The sequence below is a fragment of the Netta rufina genome, assembly GCF_964035555.1.
Source record: "Netta rufina genome assembly, chromosome: Z".
NCBI lineage: Eukaryota > Metazoa > Chordata > Aves > Anseriformes > Anatidae > Netta > Netta rufina.
Genome location: NC_140126.1, coordinates 55,627,862 through 55,639,865, shown reverse-complemented (window position 1 = coordinate 55,639,865; position 12,004 = coordinate 55,627,862). Strand labels below are relative to the sequence as shown.

Below are 12,004 nucleotides of genomic sequence, written 5' to 3'. Positions count from 1 at the left end.
AAGGATAGGATAAGATAAAAGATGACTAAGCAGTTGTCCTATTTCTATGTACTAGCTAATAAAGTTGTCATCAGATACAGCCGTGTATACTGTACCAACTTAATGGTAACCATATAACAATAACTATAATATAACCAGTATGAACCAGTACAGAAAATATATATATGTGTATATTTATGTTTTCCATACAAAAATATACAATTAAATACTTCTCCTGTAATTGCTTAAAAGCAATTGATAGATAACACCTGTCACTTTTTTCCTCTTGGAGGCATTAGGTCTTTTCAATTCCTTGGGACTATTCTTGCCTCCAAGGACTTTCTGAAGGCTTCCTTAGGTAACCAATACTTTAAATAATGGTAAACCAGCAACATGTTGTTTATATGTTATCTTTTTCAAGTAGTTTTTCAGTCAAAATTACTGTGGTTGAGTGGATTGCCACCAAATTTCCAAGAAAAGGTCAAAATATGCATCCAGATGAAGGAATTTACCCAGAAAAACCCTTGAAGAAAGACGGTTTGCTTTAGGGAGACAGTCTGACTTCTTTTCATTTCCTTGAGGCATCTTGTTAGATTGGTTTCCCAATGTCGCTATATGTTTCTATATTTTAGCTCAGTCCCATACTTCATTCTCACATGTTGCCTTTAGCCACATAAGCACAAAGGTGAAACAATAAAATTATCATGGGAGACCTCCAGCAGCCTGAGGCAAGTGAAGACAATAGCAAAAAAAATAATAAAAACACAAAGAACACAAAGTACATTGAAATGTAGGCTTGCTATCCAGAGATAACACAGCATTCCGTTGGGAAAATATTTCAGGCTTGGCAACTTTTTTTTAACCTTCTTTAGGATGTACAAGATTTAAGTATTCACCTATTTGAATACCTATCTGGTTACTGCGTTCTACGAGCATTTGTTGTACATGCTAAAATACACCTCCTGTAAAATATGAAGAAAATAACCTGGACATCTCTCCCATTTGCACTCCATACCATGGGGAAAAGGACTTAAATGGTTCCCTGTATGTTTGTGTTAGCTATTACTATATGGTTTTATTTATAAATTTGCTATTATTTCAAGGAATCATCTCGTACAGTTATAACCAAGAATGTGTTCTTGATTATATCAAGAATCAAGTGCTTGATTATAAATGGGACTGGAAGAATTCCCTGGTAGAGAGCCAGTTCCTGTGTAAGTTCTGTCTCACTTTACTATTTAATAGTGTCACTGAAATGTAGCTGTTACATGAGGTCATGATTATAAAAAATAAAAATAAAAATTATACATAGGATGTTAACTGTCAGATGGACACGCGAAGGCCTGAGAAGAATTAGACTTTTGACTGGGAAGCCATCACAAATAAAGTTTGTGATATATTCATAGGAGTCTTGATTTCATACCAGATGGACTACAGTGTTTGATGCATGATTTATATCAGTATATGACAAACAAATATTTTATTTTGTTATAAAAATACCCTTACAAATGTGAAACAGGTGTAGATGAATTGTTTGTTTTAAGAAGATGTATCATGCAGTGATTTTTATCCAAATGCTTTTCATTTAAGGAAACAATGTGAATTGTAAGCTCTGATTCCTGTTCTGGGTGAATGAAGCAGCAGACAACTCGAGCAGTGATTTCTTCAACCACTGCAGTTACTGCAGCAAAACATTTCTGATACATGGAAAGGAGATTAGGTGTATATTCTATGTGTCTCAGCACATAATAGATTATCTAAATTGCAAGACCTCACATAATTTGCATGGCAGATAACCATCAACCTCATTAATGTAGGGGGTAACCACAAATCCTATCTGTTAGCATCGTGTGAAAATTCACCGCGCTTTTGCTTATCGCATCAAGCTTTGCTCTAAAGAATCAAATTCTGTAGCCCTCATTCAGGAAAAGAACCTGAATAACTGCAGATACTTTGAAAATAAGTTTTTATAGATATGCACTCAAAAAGAGGAGCATTTTCAGTGAAGAAATATTTATGTTAACTAAATATTCAATAGTTATTCTATTGTATACTGTAGAGGATCTTAGTAACATATATTAGTCAATGTTTTAATTTCAGTTCTTAAATATTGCATTACATTAAATTGTCTATATACTCAACTGTGTATTTTACAATTAACAAGTGCTTGTGTTTAATTGCAGGCTAATTTATAAATACTTTTCCACAATTTACTGAAAAAGGAATGTCAAACTAATTTTTGTGAGTGGTAAAGCTTCAATGAATTCAAATGTTTATAATTTATCTGCATTATTTACGTCTCTCTCTTTTGTTCCTAATTCAATAGGCTAAACGACAGAAAAACAACAGATAGAAATGCCCATTTAAATTGTCTTGTTCAGTCTCATAAATTTTATTTGTAACCTCTCCAGAAGTTTGTCCACTCATATTTTAACTAGCTCAGGCAGATGAACTTCCACCAACACAAGAATATTTCACAGTCTGTGAAGTTCAACTGTTACATCATTTTCTTAACACCTAGATGTATAGCTTTCTTTGCTAATTTTTGCTATTTTTTTTTTATGACATCTGCTTATAGCAATTTTAAAAATCATAAACTTCTCCTCCCTCCTCCTCCCCCCCTTTTTTTGTGGTGTATTAAGCTTTCATTAGCAAGTAGATGGCTATCAAAACCACCTTAATAGCTTTTAGCTATATAATAAATAAAAGATAATGTAAAGTTCCATAAGAAAACTATATACTTGGTAATACTTGGAGGACTGATTGATTTCTACTTTGCATGAAACCATTAGAGAGTTTGGAAATTTTAAATGCTAATTCTTGAACATTTACATGCTTTTTTCATTAATGATGAAAGAACTGAATAAACAAATGCAATAATGTTTTTTGAGTGATTGCATATATATACACATATAATGCCATGGTGTCAGGATGAGGTCAGTCATAATTTTAAAAAATATTTCTATCCAGTTCTCACTGAAGGCTGACCAAGCGCAGTGTTTTTTGCATATGTAGTATGGTAGGTGATGATAGGAGAAAAACAGCAACACAAATCTCACAGAGGTTTATTTTCTGTTAAACTGAGCTAAGATTTAATGATTAAAGAAGTACTCTATTGTGTAGTAGGTACATGACAGTAAAAATATGTTTAATTGGGTGTGATCATGCTTAATACACTAAATTTAAAAAAAAAAAAATATTTAATAAAAATTGTGCAATACATGGAGTATTCATTTCCAGATTTAAAAAGACAGTAAAAATTAATTTAAGATTGGGCCAAATACTGGCTGTTCATACCAAAGATATGTATGTTACTTTTTACGTTACAGTGACCTCATACTTAGGAATCATAGAATCAAAGAATGGCTCAGGTTGGAAGAGACCTTAACGTCCATACAGTTCCAACCCCCCGACCATGGACAGGGATACCAGACACTTGATCAGGTTGCCCAGGACATCGTGCAGCCTGACCTTGAACACCTCCAGGGATGGGGCATCCACAGCTTCTCTGGGCAACCTGTGCCAGTGCCTCACCACCCTCTGAGTGGAAAATTTCTTCCTCATCTCCAATCTAAATCTCCCCTCTTTTAGTTTAAAACCATTCCCCTTTGTCCTGTCTTTATCTGACTGAGCAAAAACTTACTCTCCATCTTTTTTTAAGGCCCCTTTAAGTACTGAAAAGCTGCAATGAGGTCACCCCAGAGCCTTCTCTTCTTTAGGCTGAACAGCCCTAACTCTCTCAACCTTTCTTCATAGAAGAGGTGCTCTGATAGTCACGACTTAGTAAATTATGAATGCTAATTAGTGAAACTTTTGTAAATTATTAGCCTAATACTTGTTTCTAATTTGGGGGGGAGAGAAGGGGTCATGTACACAAAATCAAAGAGGCTTTAAGGTATATGCCTAGTATAGTTTTCCAAAACTATCCTGTAAAATAACTACAGCAGTCTTGCCCCTGGTTTTGTCAGCTTAACAGCTCAGTGCCTGCCTAGATCAGGTCTGGAAGCAGATAACCATGATGACATTTGTATTACAACCATTGGTTTCACAGGTTACATGTAGTTAAAAGGAGAACTTTCTCCTCTAAAACAGCCATTTCTACCCATAGTAGTAGACACATTATCTATGTCAGTTTAATGAAATCTGTTTTAAATTAAATAAGGTTAAATTACTATTTACAGTGTACTAAGAACAGAATCTGTTGGGTTTTTTTTCCAACTATTTCAGCTGGCCAGCTAAATGATGCCACGCAGTCCTGGTCATGCATATGTCCTTTCACCTTCAGAGTTACAACAAAGCACCACTACCACTACAACTGGAAAACATTTTTGCTTAATACAGCTCAAGGCTGTGGAGGTGATTTTCCAATTCCAGTTAGAGACATTACACTTCATCTTCTGCCTTGTAGGAGCTGTACATCAGTTGATTTCCATTCCTCCAACCTAGCTCTGGAAAAAAAAATATGAAAACTTGCTTTTGCCAAAATAAATGGGAGTGTAAAAAAGGAGAGAAACGAATTGGATGCAGTGTTAAATATTCACAGACAGAGAGGTTCATATGTCAAAGCCAGCATCTGTAAACTACATGGTAGATTTTTGTGTGCCCACTTCTACTTGCAGTGTGTGGAGATTTTGTTTTGTCATTCACTGTGTTTAGAGCTTGGTTGTCATTAGATTGAAACACACCTTCGGCTCTTCTTTATTGCTGATTGTGCTACAAGTGTCTAAGACAAAGAATCCAAACTTACTTCGTAAGGCTTTTACTGTGTGTGTCCTTGTTAAATTACCGCCAGGCTTTTTGAGAACAGCAATGTATTCTGTTTATTATGGACAAATGTAGTCAGAGAGGGGAAAGAAAAAAAAAAAAAAAAGGCTGTTGAGCAATGCAAACATTTCCCTAGCTGAAACCTATGGCTTAAAGTATTTTGCTCATGCAAGCAGAAGAACTGTGTGTACCCAAGACTTCTAAAAGAACTCAAAGACGAAATAGTTGAGCTGCTAACGGCAGCCTAATCTTTCACTTAAACCTGCTTTACTAACACAGGCCTGCTTGGCAGAGGTATTCAATAAAGGTTTCAGGGAAGGTCAGAAAAATATAAATTGACTAACCTGACATCTGTGTAAGGGATATTATTAATAATTAGGAATACAATTAGTGAACACATGAATAAATATGGAAGAGGAAGAGTCAGGGAAGAGCTGGCACAGCTCTCATTAAGATAGATTGTGCTTCACAGTCATATCAGAGTACTTTGAAGAAGTTCAGCAAGATGTGGTTGATACAGTCTGTTGGGATTTCCAGGAAGCATTTGTAAAGGAACTGAGCAGTCACAAGCAGGATCAACTATTAGAGCTTATTCAAAACTAACAAGTGGTTTTCAAAACAGATGGTAGCTGAATGGAGGGACTGCTTGCCAACAGGCTGTTGTGAAGCCTAAGTAATTTGGTGGGTCAAAAGGCTGGTTAGTTAGACAGATTTATAGAGCTACAGAGGCATCAACACAGCTTCAGAAAGTTCCTGTCTGTAATTTTTTTCATGTGAGGAAAGCGTTTAGGGAAAATATCCTTTTCACTTGTTCTTATGGTCTTTGACCCCCACTGTTGGGTGCTGCTAGAGACCGAATAGTGGATGTCTTCTCTGACCAAGTAGCATTGTTCTCATGAGGGTGCAATGACACACATCTAAAATTTTCTGAAAATGCAGTCAGTGTTTTAAAATGGCATACTCTTTATGTATTTCACAGATGAACTGTTGTGATATATGACTACAGTGTAACATTGAAATGTTTTGAATACACTCTTGTCAAAGTGTTTGGTTTTCTAGAAAGACATCTGCTAATCTGGGGACAAAGAGTTGCAAAGTAGAACATAAATATGTCATTTTTTACTGCCATGTGAGATAATATTATAACAGCCAGGCAGGCCATCTGTAATACTGTAATTGATTTCTAGCATCACTTGTAATTAAATTAGAAAAATGTTGTCAATTGTTCTTATTTATTAAAGAGCACATGCATATTTGAAACTGTTGAACAACAACAACAACAAAAATATATATATATATATATATGCATATGATACCTGGGAGCTCTGTAGTAGAGAGTGAATAATACTGCAGGCAAAACGCAAGCCAGACAAAAGTACTGCCCACTCAGTGGTCTCTAACCTAAAATGTACCCCAGGCATTATAAGTCTAAAACGTACCTGACTCACAGATTAGACACACAGATCAATTACAGCATGAAATTTCATCCAATTATTTTCATATACACTGATGTGAAAAACAAGTGAAAACATCAGATTCGTAATTTTCTGAAAATCGATCTGGAGCTTCTGAACTGTAAAACCGTGCTAACTTAACCCCTTCCAGCAAAGACCTCATAGTTAGATTTTTTTTTCATTCAATTTCCCATATATCATATTCATACCTTGCCTTAGGCTGTTTTATTCCAGTTTGTATTGTTCTGGTAAATATTGCTGCTTGTACAAAAAACGTGGTGGTTGTCTCATACTATTGTTAAAGTTCCGTGTTCTGGCTTATCTGATAGTTGACAGAATATAGTAATGACAATGTAGTCCCAAAATAATAAATATACATTTTCAATTATGGAAACTTACATGTGCTTTCCAAATTCCAGGTGCAATCTTACTCTTTTTCATTCTTTAAATACTTACGGGAAATAATAGTTTTCAAGTTAAAGTATTGATATTCAGAAGGCAAGCACTGAAGACCACTTTTGCACAGTGGCTTCACGATCTGTTATTTGATAATTAGTTTGTTCTTGTTTCAATAATTATTAAGTCCCTTTTTCATTATGTTAAAATAAAAACAGAAATTTATGTTTGCATTAAAGGTAAAACTTAACTGGTTTAAACATCTGCTCTAGAAATTAAATGCCTTACCCCCCAAAATACCAAAATAAAAGGACTAACATATCAAACAATAAATCAACATGTTTTAAGTTACATTTTGTTATAAAATGGTTTTATATTAGTGTTTTGTTATAAAATGGTATATGGCATGTATAAATAAGAAATAGAATATTTTATTCTTCCAGTTTGCTTAATATGTGCAAGTGGAAATACCTGCCTGAGATTTAAGCCATCTTTCTGCCACATTCAAGGTAGCTTCATGGACTTTTCAGGTTATATTTTAGTCTTGGGCATTCTGCACACAGTGTAACATTTTTGAGCTTTCAACAGCATCATTTCCTACTTCCTTTCTAATCTATGTGTTGTGAAAGAGCTCTCAGAAGTTGTATGTCTAATTTCCTGTAATAGATTTACTAGGAGAATTCTTTACCAGTGAGATCTGATGATCTTTTACATTACACTCATAATAGTACTCTCTGCTGATTTTCTCCCATTTATCACTTTTTCACAAAGCATTGAAAAGGGGTGCTTTTTAGCTTCTTAATGATAAAATATGATTGTAACTTTACAAGAAAATATGATTGTAACTTTAAAAGAACTAGCAAGTACATTCAGAGACAGTTTTTGAAATCATATTTAACTGACAACATTCTAATGTTATGGTAGATTTTCAGTATTCCTGAACTACAAACAAGTAGTTTGTAAACTAAAACATTTTCCATGGAGTTAGGTAATCTGTAATTGCTATAGCTTTTGTTATTGCAAAATACATACAGAAGGTTTCTGACTCTTTTCCCATGATTTTTATTAAAGTAGCATTTTTGAAGGGCTCTGTGGAAACAAGGATAAAGTTCATGTTTTGTTATGTATATATGTACCTATCAGCAGAATTAGGATTTGTTTTTAGGGATGTACTGAGAAGGTAGTTGGTATTGTCCTACAAAAATCAATGAAATCATAATGATACTAAATAGATGATTGTATTATAATTTCATTATGTCAGCTACAAAATTCAATTATTACTGCCCTTTTTGGTGAATGGCTGAAAGAAAAAATTGATGTTCCACTCCATCTTCCATAGCTTCTGAGAATGTATTTGGCCTCTTTTGGCTGATTTCGATTGCAAATCAAGTCCACCTGAAGATTTATAAATTAACAAATTATCCTCACTGCTGTCTGCCATTAGTTTAGGTCTCTTCAAAACTACTGCAAGGTCAGGTGGACTGCTTCTAGCTCTCAGTTATATGCTGATTAGTGAAGATTAACATCTGGCATATCAAAAGCTATCAGCTCTTTATAACTTTTTTTTTTTTTTTAATTGTCAGTAGGCTCTGTAGTATGAGCAGAACTGGCCCATAGTTGCTGAAAACTCTTCTCTTTAAAGATATTTCCATTATTTGCAGTAACTCACTCCTTCATCTTCCTTTTCAGTGACTGCATTATACCTAGAGTAAAAAGAGTAAACATCTTACCCCTTGATGATATGCAGATTAAGGGTTAGGACTTGGGTAGGCTGACTTTTTCATAAGCCGAGTTTTTAGCTGATGAAAACTGCCACTCATTTCTGTTAATAAAGCCCAACTTGACTAACAGTTTCTGAGCCTGCATTTTGTGGCAGGTGTTCTAGTTGGTGGTGACCAAAGTGATGGTGATCCTTCACAATCTTTCATCAGTCGTTTATGACTGGCAATGTCATGACAAAGCCTGCCCAACTTGTTCAGATGCCTCGTGGTTTTCAGCCCTTTCAGAACTTCCTCTTTCCTTTCCTTTTATGAAGGTTCAAGTTTTTCTTCTAATTCTTTCTTCTATAAATTTTTTTTTTTTAGAAAAGTGTTCCTGAAGAAAACATGAAAGAAAGACATATGGTTGTTATTACATCATCAATATGAGCAATAGGAAACAAATGCAATTTTAGAATATACTTGTAAAATATATGACATATCTGCATGGTTTCTTAAATCTATTTGTTTTATTGACACAGGAAATGTTCTGTTATTCTTTGTGCTTATTTGCAAAAATACTTTGCTGGGAAAAAAAAAAAAGGAAAAAAAAAAGGTGTTAATTTTATAAAATCAGTTACTTTCTTTGAAGAGTGTGGTAGACTTCTTTTTATTCTATAGTTATTTCAATTTTAATTGATTGGTCTTTGATCCTTCCAAACAAAGGAATTAAAAGAGCTCATATAGAACACCTCTGCTAACTGGTCTATTTATGCGGACTGGTAGATAGAAAAATACCTTGTGTGTATTTGCACATCTGCATCCTAATTTTAAGAGATAGTTATTCTATAGTTAAAAATGCAAAATACATGATCTTTTACAAGTTAAATCTGCTTCTGAAAATTCTATTTTGGTATCATGTAGTGTATACATATAATTGAGCTTATCTCCACTGAGCTTACCATATAACTGAGTTTAACATTTCTCATGTTTTTAATATTTTTACAGCTCTGATAGCCATTGGACGATACAGCATGACAATAGAGACTGTGGATGTTGGATGGTGCAAAGAAATCACAGACCATGGAGCCACCCAAATTGCACAAAGCAGCAAGTCTCTCAGATATTTAGGGCTGATGAGATGTGATCAGGTAAGCAACATTTGCATGAACTGGTACCTACTTCAGAGCAAGTGTGAGAGAGTGAGTGTTGGGGTGTGTGTATGCAAAAGAAAGAGGTGGAAAGATTTGTATTTTCCTGTGCAAATAGGTTTGGCATTCACTAGTGTGGTAACTCTTCTAGTACACTGTGTTCATATATTTCACTAAAATGTATCTAGAGAACTAAAAAGAGCATTATAAATTTTTGCTGACATAGATTTTCAAAATACACCCACAAGCAACACCTACAACCTCAGATACTCACACAAGTTTTATGCAAAATCTGCCCTCTGAGAGTTTTGAATATTTTTGGCTAGCAGTGATTGGTATGTCATGTCATAACTGTGATAGACTGCTTTGTTTTAAAAAAAGAAAGAAAAAAGATAGAATACAATACTAAAAATACCACAGTGCTACCTCCAGAGTGATTTTCAGTAAGTCTGTGTTCTTGTTCATATGCAATGGTTTTGAAAACACACAGGGAGGGATTTGGGATGCTGGAAACACCGATTTTTTTAAGAATATAGCTTTTGCACTTGGAATGTATTAGGAATGCCTACAAGTTAATTTCTCTTCATAATTAAAAAAAAAAAAAAAAAGTATATTAGTTTGTAGTTTTGTAATTTAAAGGAATTGAATGTAAGTGATAACTGTTCTCCTCAGCTGAGAGACAGGAATGACAACTATGTCATGTTAAAATTGTGAAGCCTTTGGGAAAAAAAGAGATGCAGGATTAGACTGTGTTAGAGCTAATGAATTGCACATCAGGAAGTCCTCACTCAAAATGTCAGTTTGGTGGGATTGCCAGAAAAGTAGGAACAGTGTGAGGATAGACAGATCTAACTCAGTCATGTCTCCCTTATTTTCAGAGACCCAGTTAAAACATTTATTCTGTATCTATATGGATATATTTATAGTAATGTTCAAGTGTACTGAATTCACATCTTTTAAACTGAAGCTTTACCCTCCTGTTTTAGCATCAGTAGAAGCCCCCAAGTAATGTTAAGAATGATAGAAGAGAATTTCACTAGCAACAAAAGCTCTCTCTGCCTTTTTCTTTTCAGTACTGTACTGTGTTGTTACTCATCTCAGAATAAACATGCAGGGAAAAAAAAAAAAAAAGGTTTTGTTCTAGTTTTATTCAAAATCACAGTGTGTGTATATAGGCTTCAGGAATCATGTCTTAGTTCAGAGATGAGAGAGAAAGATGTCTGGGAGCAGAGCAAAAATAGCTAAGATCTACTGGAGGTTCCGTCTCTGGTCTCAAATCTGAAAATACACCTGCAAGATTTGTTTCTTATTCAGCCATCGTGTAGCAAAATTCAGAGTCCAGCTAGTGATTATCCTCATGAGCATACATGTATCTCTCAGGCATGCAAATTTCTAGCTGAATACAACCTGAACAAACACATTTTTTATTCTAAGATGCTTCCTGCTCAAAACCATTACCTTGCATCTTTGCAATGTGTTAAAGAAGACACTTAAAACGAACAAACATTCCAACAAAACAGTATTACAACTGGCAATGAATAATAATTTCCAGGTCAGTTGCAAAGTTAGAAATAGGATTTTGCAAACCCAGCTTTAGAAAGTTTCCACTGCAAGGGGAGGTTTAGCACTTTAGAAGAATTGCTCTGTCTACTGAAGCTGACTCCAGTTAATCTCCTAAACTTGAGTGTTTTATAAGAGCCAATAGAAGAAAAGTGTGTGAGTCTCTTTGATGGATTGTGCTAAGATTATGTACTTAGAGAATGTTCAAAGGGTTACTTGACCTTGGGAATTAGATCTGACCCTGAATCACCTGATCAATTTTACATATATTTATTTGTGGATTTAGCTAATGTTGAACAATCAACAAGGATCTAATAAGTGCAATAATTTTATCCTGCCTTCTGCTGCTATAGAAAATCAATGACCTTGATGCTGAAAACAAGTTTTACTACCTCATCAGTTAAACTTTATGTACTACAGTCTGTATTTCTCTAATTGCTGGTTAATGCTTTCCTAGTTCTTTACAAAGGATTGTGCACCGTCTTTTGTGTTGTTAAAGTCAACTGCTAAAAGGAAAATAGTATTTTCTGAGAAAGCTTCTGGGCAGATAAGAAAAGCGACGTTGATCCTGCATGCCCACATGTGTGTGCATTTGTATGCACACACACATGTGCATGTGTGCATGCATATGTGTATTTGAAGTATGGTGGCTAAAATTTGCTAAGATGTGAGCAAATGTTCTTAAAGCATTGTAGTATTAGGGCACCACTGGGAAACATTTTCTTGCTTGTGAAGTCTTGATGGGAAATACAGCTCCACAGACAGAAAGAAGTAAGTATCCTTGACTTGAGAGTTTTTGGCAGCTGGAAGATGCCAGCTCCCTTTTTCCACTGCAAATGAACAGAGAAATTACTGAAGAAAATCATGTCTTCAACTGTCTCTCCCCAATATCATGCAGAACTAATTTTTTCCAATGGCTGCTCTATTAAATTAAAAATGTCAGTGTCCGGCACATCATTAAAGGGAATTCTTGGGTGGTGCAGAAGGGTCTATTTGCATGCGC

At 34.8% G+C, this 12,004-nt stretch overlaps 1 protein-coding gene across 1 annotated transcript in view; it reads left to right on the top strand.

Annotated features, from left to right (window-relative positions):
- FBXL17 (F-box and leucine rich repeat protein 17) overlaps positions 1-12,004 on the top strand; it is a gene marked incomplete at its 3' end in the record, with an annotated part of 315,190 nt that overhangs the window by 290,266 nt on the left and 12,920 nt on the right. Inside the window, exon 8 of the mRNA XM_084304715.1 lies at positions 9,299-9,441. Within this exon, the coding sequence (XP_084160841.1) occupies positions 9,299-9,441 (143 nt within the window). The remainder of the gene's footprint in view (positions 1-9,298; positions 9,442-12,004) is intronic.